Raw genomic sequence first — 13,927 nt, forward strand, 5'->3', positions numbered from 1 at the left:
TGTACCCACATCCCCTAGGAAACAGGAGAAGTTTGAAACTTTCAGAAACAGCATTATTTCTTAGTTTTCAGGACAAAGCAAAGTGGTTATCAAAGGAAGAGTGTGTTTTTAAATTAAATATTTGCCATATATTGGTTTTACTATGTGTTATGGTCTATTTATTGTTACTTTTACTGTTTCTTTGTTTTAACTTCTGAATTTCTCAGCATTTCTGAGTAAAAAAAAAAATAATCAAATTTTTCAGTCAACTGTTCTTTTGTGCTGATTTCCTACAGTAAGGAACGTGCCCCAAGTAGACTTCTTACAATGTCACATAAGGTTTCACTGCCTCGGAACTGCAGGATAGAACTTACTGCCCTCCTATTCTCTTCTACACATCAGAGCTTTTGTATATTTGACAACTTTAATGAAGAATAAATATACTTTGCTTTTGAAATACGAAAAAGGACAACCAGTTGAGAGTCTAGAAACATAAGTGGCTGAAATGTTCCAGGTCAATTTTATTTGAATAAAATAATTTTTTTAGATTCTCAGAATGACTGTGCTGTAGTTTGTAGCTTTGGTTGCACATGAATTCTGTTTGAGGCAGCTGTTCGTTTCCATCTCCATGCAAAGTGCGGAAGTTACTCTGTTTCAAAAAGGAAGAGATCATAAAAATGTCTTAGGGAACGGTATACGTTTCAGGCTATATTTCTACTGGTAATGCAACCATATGTACAAAGTACTGTTTTCTTATGAACTGGCAAGATTTTTTTATGTTTTATTTCTATAAATGGATAAAGCATAACATTTCTTTTCAAATTTACACAAAAATGCCCATGCAAGCCTATGAACCTGTTAACAATTTCACATAAGGTCACCAAAGCCCAAACACCAATGAATTTTCCTTTGCATAAATCTCTAGGGTGTGAGAACTGCACTTCCTTCTATGTGCAGCTTTAATTCTGTGATACAAAGATGGTACACAGGGCCAAATCTATCCCCTAACCGTCATTCTGTCAACTTCACTACTAGTTCTCTTAGTCTCCAGTGCAGGCACCGGTTCATGTAACTAGGGAAGGGAAAGCAAGAAAACTTAGCCCACAATTTTCCACCAAATTGGTCAGAAATGCAGACATGCTTTGAAGTAGTTGATGACTAGGATCCCTGGCTGAACTTAGGGAGTTGGGGAGAAGAAAACTTCCCATGCTTGTTCCTGTGAGCAACAAAAAACACAACAGGTTTAAAGAGGCCTGTGAAGCCATGAGATCAGCTAGCAGACGGATGTTACAGCCTCTGAGGAGAAGGAGAGGGAGCACAATGCTTCCAGAAGCAGTTTATAGCAGAGTTCATGTCATGGGGTATGACAGAAGCTGTATGGTACTGCGTAGAGAATTAGCACTGACAAAGCTGGAGACACCGCAACGTGAAGAGAGTACCCAGGCATCAGTGCTAAGGGAAGAATAAAGGGCTGAGAACCAAGTCCTTTCCTCACAGAACATTTTCAGTTGGTTATTCCTGTGTGATCTCCATACTTTCATCTGTAAATGACCCACTACACTTATGAATGCTTAATATTATGACAGCTGAACAAATAGTAGGGGACTTAAACAAGACTATAGCAAAACCACTTTGATATTTGGTTTCTTAGAGTAACTGCAACTTCAGACACCATTACCAGAAAAGTTTGGATAAAACTCAAAGATGTGATCAAGATCCCATGTGTTAAGATGCCGTACAAATACTGAACGAGAAATACAGTTTTTGTCAGCCTGATAGGCAAGGATTTTTACGCAGAAGGGGCCAACTTTTATCAGCTGGGTGGGGTGCTTTTCAGGGGGAGGCTAGACATTTTGGCAAAGAAAAATACTAAAGAATCTTGTGAAGGAGGACAGCGAGTTAATTCCAGGTTCAAAGAGATAGTGCTATGGTTTAACCAAAGATACAAATCTTGACACTCAGCCTGGTCCCACATCTTCATGTAAGACAAATATTGCTAAGCTACGTTTGGAGTGTATGTGCATATACTGATCATCTAAGATATGAGGGAAAAAACATCGTGTGGTGGTTTGTGTTTTTTTGGGTTTTTTTTGTGTAGGCTTTTAAAGCTTCCTTTTTTAAATAGTTACAGATTGAAACACTCTTTGATATGTGTCTTTAAAACTCCCCCACTGTGCCTATAAATCAGACAAATGGTCCATTGTCTGCTGTTATTCATACCTGCGCTTAGCAGCACTTTTGGTGGAGAAAATCAGCTCAACACTCAGTTAACGCATGGCATTTCTGTAATAGTAGAATCTGGGAATTTCCACTGCCTTGTCCCACTTACCTGCCCTCAGTAGTAATTTGTGTACAGCACAGTGCGAGTTAGAGACTCTCCTTGTATAAAGTCACTACGGAAGGAACACTGACTATTTTTCAGACGTCACCAGTAATTTTGTGCTCTAATCTCAGGTTTAACTATTTAAAAATAGACACAAACATTTAGCCATTGCCAGGCATTTGGAAATCGTTGCAAATACAGGTAAATATCCAGACAAAATTATTCTGGCTAGAGCATTTCTTTTACGTCTTCATGTTCAGAATGCTTTAAGATTTCTGAAGGGTACGGAATATAGTTCATTTACGCTAACTTCACTTCTTACTAGCATAATGAATTAACCCAATTGGAAGACACAGGGGATGATCACAGACGACAATTCCACTATTATACAAACTTTTTGCAAGTCTGAATACATTTTTTAAATACATAGTGGTTTCCATGTGAATTAATAGGTGAGAAAGAGAAATTCAGCACGTTTTAGGACATACTAGTATTAGATAACAATAACCTCTCTGATAAACACAAGGGAAAAAATACACATGCTCCTTTCAAACTGTTTCACTTTCCAACTCCATTATAGAAATATTTTCTATACAGTTTACAATTCTGGGGTCTCTATGGGTTTCACTATGAAACATGCTCCTTTTGCTGTATTTTTTTAAACAACTACTAATAAACATTCTCTGTTTTGAAAGTCTGGCTCAGCAAAGATGATTTAATTTACCTTAGGTAATTTTTATTCAGTGGCACAAAACACTTGACTGAAGAACATGAATTTGAAAAAAGAAATTAGCTTCTCTCAGTGTGTTTTCCCATAGAAGAGCTGTAGTCCTTTTTCCTACATACTTTAGCAAGGAAAAAAGTTAAAGCACTTAAATTTGCTTTGTTCTAAGCACTGACACTTTTTCAACAGATACTCAGTTAGTTTCAGTCTCAAATATTGGCAAATATGTCTTTAGCTGTAAGATGTTGGAGATGGGTTCCTGTCTTTCCTGGTAAAAGTCAAGCCCGGTTAGCAGCTCCACATCCCGAACACGTGCAGAATGAGCCTGAACTCTTTCTTCAACCCATTCAGAAAGCGTCTTATTTTCCTGCCAAAACAAACAAGAACAACGTTCAAACACATAAACGGCACTCTGTTGTTTGGCGGTGGTATTAGACAGTAACCAGTGTTTGAACTGGTTTGATGGACTAAAAGTCTCCAGCTGGTAAAACTTCATTCAGGTTTTCCTAGACATCTTTACAGCCTTGCATTTAGGGATCTCATTTAAACAGAATCCAATAGATGTCCCCTCTCCCCACCTCCAAAGGAACAGAGAAGAAAAAGTATGCTGAAATGGCAGGTATGACTTCAAACTGCAAGGTACATTTCAGTCATGGTTTAAAGACAAAAGGACAGCTTGAGTTACAGTATAAATTAGCTGCAGTGCTCAGGCTAGCCAAGCAACAGGCGCCTGACAACCTGAACAAAGTCCTTGCAGCAGCTCAGTCCTGGCTGTTGGACAGCAATAACAATTGCTAGATCGACAGGGAAAACAATGGAAATGTAAGGACTAATCAATCAAAAATGTTATTTTTCAATTCTTTTACTACAAATATTTTTTGCAAAGAGATGGTAATTTGCTTTTCCGTTACCAATATCTGCTTCTGACACAAACGGTTCATGAAATTAACATCACCGCAAGACACAATGAATATAAAGGGCAACTGTGTTTGGGGTTTGTTGCTAAACTTCAACAATAACAGATGTTAATTTCTAAAGTGCAAAGACTAATTCATTCAAATTACTTATTTTGTGTATTTAGTCAACTCTCAGCTACCAAAAAGATCGCTGGGCAGTTGTGGATTAGCCTGCAGAACCATCCAGCTGAACCCCTACTGTCTAATTTCTGATAAAGGTGGAACGAAAGATTGAAAGAATTCTTCTAGCTACACTGAAGGGAGTAATACTCAAAACCCTCTGATACCTCTGGAGTAAGCTTATCCTGCAGCCTCCCATAAAGCCATCTCATCACCCTGTTGGCTGTGCTGCTGTTCTCAGCCCTTCTTAGGTGACAGCATTTCCAAGCCCTCGAATCAAACCCTCCTTTCTGCTTCTTCCTTGCTTCCTATCAGCTCATTAGTTTCCAGCTACCTCTCCTGGAGCTTCCTGCTCTCCTAGCCATCGTTTTAGCTCTCATCTCACTCTCAACTTATGGGGAATGAATTAATTAAACATTTAGACTTCTAAAGATTCTCCAGATGACTGGATCCCACTGGGAGTCAGTTCACAAAGCTCACTGGCCCATAAGAGCGTAGAAGTATACTTACAGCACAGCTTTCTGTGTTGTCAGGTCGATGAGGAATGATAAAAGACAAAACATCCAAGGAGCCTGAGCAGTTCAGTGGTGTGTAGGACTTGTCCTTGCAACTAGTCAGAACCACAAAGTAATGGGTTGGGACAGGGATTTCTGTATTGTTTACATGCCTACAAAACAAATATTAATTAAGGGATTTATCTAGATACCAAGTACTAAAACCACTGACGCTGTTAGTAATTTATAGAACTTAGCATAGATCTTCCACTACTATATGACTTTTATTTATTTTATAATTGAAATAAATACCTGATGGGATAGATAGCCTCACTGTCTGTTTCATAAACAACCGAACACACATGGATTAGTCCTTTTGCTACAAGCAGTCCCACTGAAACCAACAGGATCACTTGCATGGTCAACACTGCTTTGCCAAAGCCAGAGATCTCTACATCAGGAAGAGGCAGCATAGAGCATCGTATTTGCCCTTCATTACTTTAAGAATTTCAAGCACATGAAACTGAATTGGAGAAGAGTGACAAGAAAATTAGCTTCTGGTTCCTTGCCAGTAAGAAATGCCAGAATGATGACTTGTGGCTATGTGCTACAGAAACCAATTCAGGATACCTGATTGAAAATGTCTGCCTCCCTTTTCTGGCTCTTTCATGAACATGGTCACTTTTGTGTATAAACTTATGCAGAGTTGAAAGCTTCCCAAGTTTGCTGTACCTCTTCAGTATTCAACAAAACACCATCACTGAAATCATTATACTGCTTTGTATGACTGACTAATCATTCTGAATAAAACACACTTATTCCAAACTGCAGACAACATTATGTGGTCGACCAGGTATTACAGCATTCTGCTTGGAATGAAGTTCTAGCCTCTCCTCCCTCCCACCCTCCTACTTCGTGGCAGAGCGGATTTTCTCATTCTCAAACCATTTTTGACAGATGTGGTATTAAGTCTAGCCTTGAGTAAAACAACTCCAGTGACAGATTCAGCTGTGCAGATTTCCCAGCACTTTTCTACTACGTAAGTGTTCTTACTGTTACAAGGCATTTTCCCTATATTTGGAACAAAAAGTTGTTTGTTCTTACTCTCTTTTTTCCTCCTGCCGTCCTCATTCACTAACATAAATCATTGATCTTTATCTTTTATACTTCTCTTTTATAGATTTTTTTAATGTAAGTCTTCCCTTATTCATGTTTCTATGCACAGATGAATTTTTAAATGTATTTTGTTATGCTACCAGAGCTCACTAAAATGTACGTAGAACTTGTCAGACCTGCAAGCGACTTGTGTAAGCCATAGCTATGCAGAGGTACTGCTCAGGAATGTTACATGTTACATTCCTAGTTACACGATTCAGTGAAGACAAACACAGAAATCTGATCTTTGATAAAACACATCAGTTTGAGACAACAGGGACAAATAAGAAACAGATGAGCGAGCACAACATGAAAGTGAGAAAATTGTGCTTAAATACGTCTTTTGCGTATTTAGATGTCCTATATTATCCCAGTATTTCTGTTGCAGAGGCCCAGAAATCTAGGCATAAGCTTGGGAAGTAAGTTACTGGTCTGCATCTGTGCGTGTGTACATAGATACACATGTAACTGAAAGGCTTTTTTCTCTTTACTGGAACTTCAACTTCTACAATACTGTATCTGTCTGCAAGAGTAGTTGCTGTTGTGTGAGTAACAGTGGATGTATTATAAAGGGAATACTCCATTCTCCATGTTACTTGTTTCTTGTTCTTTTTGAACAGAAGTTTGTTTGTGACAGTTACAGTGGGAAATAATCTGGAGTTCGACTTCTGGCTTTCCCATGTACTTACTGCTGAATTTCGTCGAGAGTATCAAAATGGCCATCGTAATTGTAATCAAACACTGGTCCACTGACAACATTTACTCCGTTCCTTTCTCTAGCATACTTCTGAAGAAGCTCATTGTGGAAATAGTCCCATATGTCTGTCATTAAAAGAAAATATAAGCATACTTAATATAAATTTGAAGTTATTTCACCACTAAAGAACACATTTCCTTTTTCGCTACAGATGAATAATAGAAAGTTCCAAACTAAACTGCCTGTAAAATCAACGCTTTGTTTCATAAAATTTGGATTTCGTCAGAAGGGACACTCTCAGTCACCATTGAAAGAGGCACAGTAAGTGTTATTATAGCTCTGCAAGGTCTCTTCCACTACCGGAGACAATACATTCAATATGAAGCTGGAGCTACTGTTCTAGAGCTAAGAGGACATTCGTTTCTGGCCTATCTGCTAGCACCTGCGATGGTGCCAATTAGTAGGAACTGAGATAATAGCTTTCTGAGAGGAATATTTACCACCTGAGAGTTAGTCTAACTCTACAGAACTCATGTCAAATATCAATAGGCAACTTGGCTTATTTCACAGACGTTATTTGAGGAAATACAATTTGTAGGATATAAGCTAGTGAGACTATTTGAATATTTACAGTTATCATGGCAAAAAAAACAGATAGGTTGGGGCGGTTGAGGGCATCCCCTGTTGATATACCTCTTGCTTATGGTCTAGAGTAACTTCCTGTAAGTGTAATTCTCTTGTAGAGTTTTCCTTGTAAAACTGGGTTTTTCATAATGTCTTTGATTTACTTTGAAGATTAAAGCCACTTAGGCTTTCTGGATCTCTGTTTTTTATATGACATGAGTAAATGAATAAATGAGGTCAGAATGCATTAGAAAGGTAGTTCGATCATTGCTTTTCCTCTAGCTTTTTCCTTATGCAATTCCTCTTTCTATCTTTTGTCTAAGCAAATGAGCCTAGGCCTAAGAGTAAAACAGGACGATAAGCAATTGTAGAACATTTCTTATCGGTGATTACGAACAAATGTGACTCAGGCTGGATGGAAAGAATTAATGTAGATTTCTGCACTTGTATAATAGAAATATCTGCCTGAAGTAAAGATTCCAAGATTAATATTGTCTGGTTTGAGTTTCCGCTTGATGGAACAGACACTGTAACAGGACATTGTTTAAAAACTTTGTCCTGTCTTCTCTTGAGACCTTGCAAAAAGAAAGAAAAAGTGCCATTTGCATTCACCTTGGGCGTTTCTCCAAGGGGATATTTTCATGAGAGTTTCATAGTTCACATTTCATATTAGAAAAGCACAAAGGAGATGAAGAGAAAATTCAAAAGTAAACAGGTACACCTAAGCAGAGGTCAGACGCAACTATACACAGAAAAAAATTTAACTTATGCAAGTGCATTTTAAAATTTCACACTTCTACTTTTAAAACAGTTTTAAATATATTTGCACAAGATCTGGATATACTGCAGGCCATGCATAAATGTTTTAAGTCCCTGTCATAGCTTTATCAAATCCAGAACCTTAATTACAGAAAATTAATCAATCAAAACTTTGCAACCTACCTCTGAAAGCTCTATACATGGGAACAATATTGCTGGTGAGTAAGGCATCATACTGTTCAAGAGCAGATGAATTGAAGTCTACGTTAAAGAACAAATTAGAAATTAATGAAATACTTTACAAAGACAAATTTGATTCATATGTCACTGTAAATTGCAGGTGCATGTAATTCAGCTACATTTTATATTTGAGCATGAGTGTATGATCCTACTGCAAACATATATCAAAATTTATTTATACAATCTGTTCAATAAATTAATTATGAAATTTTACAATAGGAAATTAATATTCATACAGAGAATGAGGGACAGCCCTTTACTCCAACTCTTTACATCTTTCCAACCAGTTTTCATCACATTCAAGTTGTTCTATTTTTCAAATAAAATCTTAAATGTTCTAAACTGAAAATAATTAGGTACAAGTCCGGCTGTTGGTCAGTCTACAAACACTGGAAACCTTTTTCTGCCCAACATGCTGATGCGAAGAAGTCTGTTTTGGTATTTGGGTATATGTTTAAACATAAACCCACATCCATCTGATTAAGACTTTCTAAGCTCTAGCTATAAAAAGAACCATGCTCACTGGGAGGATAGAGGAAACTGCGGACGAAGGCCAGCCCTTCTGGGTAGTTGGAACAATTTTGGCTCCGAGCAGCAGGGATTCTAACATCAGCCCGCAGACAGTCTGAAACAGTGGGAGGAAGCAATGTGTTTTCCTGTGAAAAGGAAAAAACCAAAAAGTATTACACCCACGGCTGTGGCTAACCCAGTGCTTTGTATGGTTTTAACTTTCTAGAACAGACTTAACTGAATTTTCTCCTATTTTCTTAGTGAATCAGGTCAATGCAAGTAATGGACACTGATGTTTTCTGCCTAGTGTTTTTCCTCTACTTCTGTTTTTAGGTAATTCGGGGAAATCCTTATGCAACATGTAAAATTGTAGTAGCAAAATAAGGTTATACCTTAGGCAAAAACAGGTGACAAGTTTGGCTCATTTGTCATGTTTATATATTTCTGGAAACACAAACTTGATGTCACATCCTCCTGGAAAGCAGCTAGTATATAACGATGACACTATCACCTCCTCTTAGCATCTAAGGATGCTATCTCCATAATAAGATTCTGTGTTGCTGAAGAGTTAAAGCTAAATAAATTCATACTATATTCAGTACATTTTACTGCCTAGCTTCACTAGCTTCAACTGAGACATGTTAACATGCTATGGTCTGGCCAAAAGTGACTCTGAGGAGTATAATTGTTTCTATAACCTTTTTTTTTTTTCTATAACTTTTTCTGTAAATTTTATCGTAATTTTATGATAGCATTAACTAAAACATCAGAATATGCTTTTCTGTGTTTAACTGCATTTTCTTTTTCATACTCCTTTACATGTAATTCATTTTCATTTTGCTAAGAATGGAACACATTTATTTGCTTTATACCTTTATAAACAGTAGTTAAACATCTAAATTGATTTTCAGTACATTGTTTATTTTGATCGGTTAAAACTAAGCAGAAAGAAAGAATTAGAATGTTCTTCTTGTGCCTCCTTGTACTCCTTGATTTAATTTCTTTACTTACTTTTGTGAGAATTCCTGTAAATGCCCATATTATGGCCAGGTTGTATATTAATGGAAAATACATATTCCACATGGAATGAAATATAAAAGACAAAAGACTGCCTTTGCCACCTGAGCAGATAAGCTGTCATTGTCAAGCAAATGTAAAACCCAATACAAAACCGACATCCAATTCATCTGAGCAATTTCTCCTTTCTAGTGTCCAAATCAGTAAGGCAGGGTTAATAGATCAGGGTCACTGAAGAAACCAATATTTTAAACTTAATAATTGAGCTGTGATGTTCAACAATGGCTTCAACTTCAGTATGGCCCCTGAAGGGAAACCTGAATCAAAGTAACAAAGATCGGAGTAAACATGCCAAGGACTGTCCTGAAGAGAACTTCATTCTTCTCACTAAATACAATAGTCACACCTAATGTTATTCAAATAGAGCAGGGAATCTACTTTTGACCTATATCATGAATCTGGGTTATTAATAGCACTCACATGTTCTCAAGCTTGAAGCGATGAGGACACCACTCATATTCAATACAGTGCATAATGAACCTACAAACTCTCAAAATACTGAAAAAGCAACCAGTCAAGAATACTTCAGTTTCTTTTTTTCAAGGTTCTACAGGTCAGCAAGTAAGCAATATCAAAAGTTCTTGAGAGATGAGAATGGCTATGTCTGCGTCACCTTTCAGTACAATGAGATCAACAGTTAACGCATCCCCAGATTGCAAGTCGTATTGCTAATACTCTGTGAACTAATATAACCACTCTGTTACAAACTCTCTTCATTTCTTTTACTCAAAATAGAGGATAAGCTATTTTTAAACAGATTATCTATGAATAAGAAGAATAGAAGCTGTTGATAGTGCTCATTTATTAAGAAATGGGATCTTGACAGTGATAGCCACCACCTCAAAACCTCAGTATCAGAAAAAAACATTTGTCACCAATTCAACTGCTTTATCCTTGGCTCCTTGTCTTTCAGGTCAAAGAACCATAATGTCTTCTGAAGAAAACAGTTACAACTACAAAATGGCTTTGCCTATCACATCATGCATTACTTTCACTGATGCAGGTTATTGTCTTTTGACTAACTAGTAATTAATGTCAAGGAGCATGAGTTATTTGCATTACATGACAGACTTTAAGCATCTGCTGTGGTCTGTCATGTCAGCTTCAGCCACCTCCAGGAATCTTTTTTCAGTAGTCAAGAAGAAAAAATAGTAAACCACAAAAAACAGAACTCCCGTAATCCCCAGTACACTGAGCTTTAGTTCCCAAAACCCCAGTGATTTATACAAGTCTCATTGCTGTTTTCATCCCATTGCAGGATAAATCATATTGTTATACCTTTTAATACATTTTTATAGTAAAATTCTGTGATTCTGTATAGCAAAGCTATTTAAATTCCACAGGTGTCTGCAAGCAGGTGGAGGGACCATCTTTTTGCAGGAAAATCTGCCTTCCAGAATCTGCCTGTCAGATGAGTACAAAACCTCAAGAAAATAAATGTCCTTCAAGCTTAAATTTTCCTTTGATTGAGAATACTAAGTAACCAAAATGTTATCTGGCAGTTTATTTAAGAACTGTAACCATGTATTATTCACAATATCCATGATTTTGATATCACATGCAGGTGCATTAGTACTGCATGGGCTTGATCAGCCATCCAAGTTTCAAAACTTTGAAATCACACAAAACCAGCAAAACTCTAGCCTGTGTCATCTATTTTACTGTGTAAGTCCTGTTTAGCTACCTAATGTCAATAAGTGCCCCACCTTACAAATTGTGTAAATCACTACACAGACTTTACCCACAATATAAATAACCTAGGAGGCAACAAAAATTCTGCATAAATTGCAGGTTTCTGTAATTCCCAAGTATTGTAGTCAAAGCTTACAGTTAAAGGCATTAGCTCTGTCCTTCTGTCCTTCCACTGCTGTTACAATCTATAAAGCTTTTTTCACTTGATTAGTACACGTCATTATAAAAAAACTGTGATGTCAGCTTGCTGTGTAAGGTAAGTCAGTGAGTGAGGTCTTACACTTAGAACCTTTCACCGTTGTGTCTCTGAGAGCATTACAGAGGAAATGTATTCCTTCCTGTTCTTTCTGCAGAAAACATACCTCACTCTAATAGTCTGCTGTGAACTATATCCTCCAATACTTCAGTCTTGGTCGTTTGCTGCTTCCCACAGTGTTGCATAAATCACTATAAGAAACTCCCATGAATATGTACTTCTGTTGAATTAGATGTTACATTGAGCAAGAACTTTCTTTATACACTTCTTTTCCAACTGAGAATTTGGTTTTCAACGAAGGAAAAAGTCTGAAAAGTTACCAGCTTTTTTTGAGCTTTTTGCTGCTGGTGCTGAAATATTAAAAAGACCCCAGCTCTGACGGGACTTTAATTTCTTCAGAGCCAAATCAGAAAAAAACCTGCCCACAATTAACTGGTTTTCATTAGAGTAATGCACTTTCATAGTAAATTTTCAAATCTGTTTAACATCTTTTCAGCGACATGGACAGTGGGACTGAGTGCACCCTCAGCAAGTTTGCCAATAACACCAAGCTGTGTGGTGTGGTTGACACGCTGGAGGGAAGGGATGCCATTCAGAGGGACCTTGACAGGCTGGAGAGGTGGGCCTGCGTGAACTGCATGAAGTTCAACAAGGTCAAGTGCAAGGTCCTGCATGTGGGTCGAGGCAATCCCAAACGCAAGTACAGGCTGGGCAGAGATTGGCTCAAGACCAGCTCTGAGGAGAAGGACTTGGGAGTACTGGTGGATGAAAAGCTCAACATGAGCCAGCAATGTGCGCTTGCAGCCCGGAAAGCCAACCGTATCCTGGGCTGCATCAAGAGAAGCATGACCAGCAGGTCGAGTGAGGTGATTCTGCCCCTTTACTCCACTCCTGTGAGACTCCACTTGGAGTCCTGCATCCAGCTCTGGAGCCCCCAACATAAGAAGGACATGGATGTGTTGGAGCAGGTCCAGAGGAGGGCCACAAAGATGATTCGAAGGCTGGAGCACCTCTCCTGTGAGGACAGGCTGAGGGAGTTAGGGCTGTTCAGCCTGGAGAAGAGAAGGCTCCGGGGTGGCCTTACAGCATCCTTCCAGTACCTGAAGGGGCCCTACAGGAAGGATGGAGAGGGACTTTTAACAAAGGTCTGTAGTGATAGGACAAGGGGGAATGGCTGTAAACTAAAAGAGGGCAGATTTAGATTAGATATTAGGAAGAAATTATTCACCATGAGGGTGGTGAAACACTGGCACAGGTTGCCCAGAGAAGCTGTGGCTGCCCCCTCCCTGGAAATGTTCAAGGCCAGGTTGGATGGAGCTCTGAGCAGCCTGGTCTAGTGGAAGATGTCCCTGCTCACGGCAAGGGATTTGGAACCAGATGATCTTTAAGGTCCCTTCCAACCCTTACCATTCTATGATTCTAAATACGATGAATTAAAAATAATCTTTGTTGAAATGGACATTTGTTTCACTAGACTTCAAGCCTTCTTAGGGTTGGATTTGTAATCCTTCACTCAGATTGTGAAAAATCAGTAGAAAATATGGAATAAAACTTTCTGAATTACTAACATCCTAGCAGCATATATTTGATTCAAATAATTTCCCCATATTTGTACTGATAAAATAAGAAATCATGTAGACATCAATAACAATTCTCTTCAGACAGAAAAATCAGCGTGAAAGTTATTTCCTGAGGGCAACTTAGAAAAAGGGTCAAATTATATGAGGAATTAAGGCTATTAATTTGCATTAGTTTACTGACCCTGAAAACGCAAACAATTTATTCCAAAACCACACACCCTTGGAACTCTCAGAGTTTCATTCAGCTATGATTACATTTTTCTGAAATTACATTGTGTAATAGAGAGCAAATAAACAGAATATACAGAAGTATGCATTAGTACAAATCATCTTGCAGAGTTGTACAAAAGTTTGTTAACAGGAAAGAGACTGTGACATTCATAGGAAAGCTTAAAAGCTTCTAGTTTTGGAAATCACAGCTTGCTTTTCTCCTCAGGAATTGACAGGCAAGTTGGAGCTCTATCTTGAGAGCTTATCCCTTTTACAGAACAGTCTTAATGAAACCAGCTTAGCAGCAGCTCTATCCTTCTGTGTCGTTTGTGTCCCTAACAGATGGCCATTCCCACTTTTTTAAACAATATTTTAAGATAATTGAAACTTAAAAGATATCAAAGACACTTCTTTTTCAGATGTGAGGGCCTTAGGATTTACTAGTCCTTAACCAGGATTCCTGATAAATAAACCACATTTTCAATTTGCTATATTACATGTTTAAGAATAGTACAGATATTTGATAACTTA

At 37.9% G+C, this 13,927-nt stretch overlaps 1 protein-coding gene across 1 annotated transcript in view; it reads right to left on the reverse strand.

Annotated features, from left to right (window-relative positions):
- Positions 1-473: 473 nt before the first annotated feature.
- Positions 474-13,927, reverse strand: part of ENPP3 (ectonucleotide pyrophosphatase/phosphodiesterase 3) — a 44,778-nt gene continuing 31,324 nt past the window's right edge. Inside the window, exons 21-25 of the mRNA XM_009931973.2 lie at positions 8,595-8,727; positions 8,015-8,092; positions 6,441-6,573; positions 4,613-4,769; positions 474-3,393 (exon numbers count right to left, since the gene is read on the reverse strand). Coding sequence (XP_009930275.2) covers positions 3,220-3,393; positions 4,613-4,769; positions 6,441-6,573; positions 8,015-8,092; positions 8,595-8,727 — 675 coding nt within the window. The 3' untranslated portion in view covers positions 474-3,219. The remainder of the gene's footprint in view (positions 3,394-4,612; positions 4,770-6,440; positions 6,574-8,014; positions 8,093-8,594; positions 8,728-13,927) is intronic.

Source organism: Opisthocomus hoazin, chromosome 2 (genome assembly GCF_030867145.1).
Source record: "Opisthocomus hoazin isolate bOpiHoa1 chromosome 2, bOpiHoa1.hap1, whole genome shotgun sequence".
NCBI lineage: Eukaryota > Metazoa > Chordata > Aves > Opisthocomiformes > Opisthocomidae > Opisthocomus > Opisthocomus hoazin.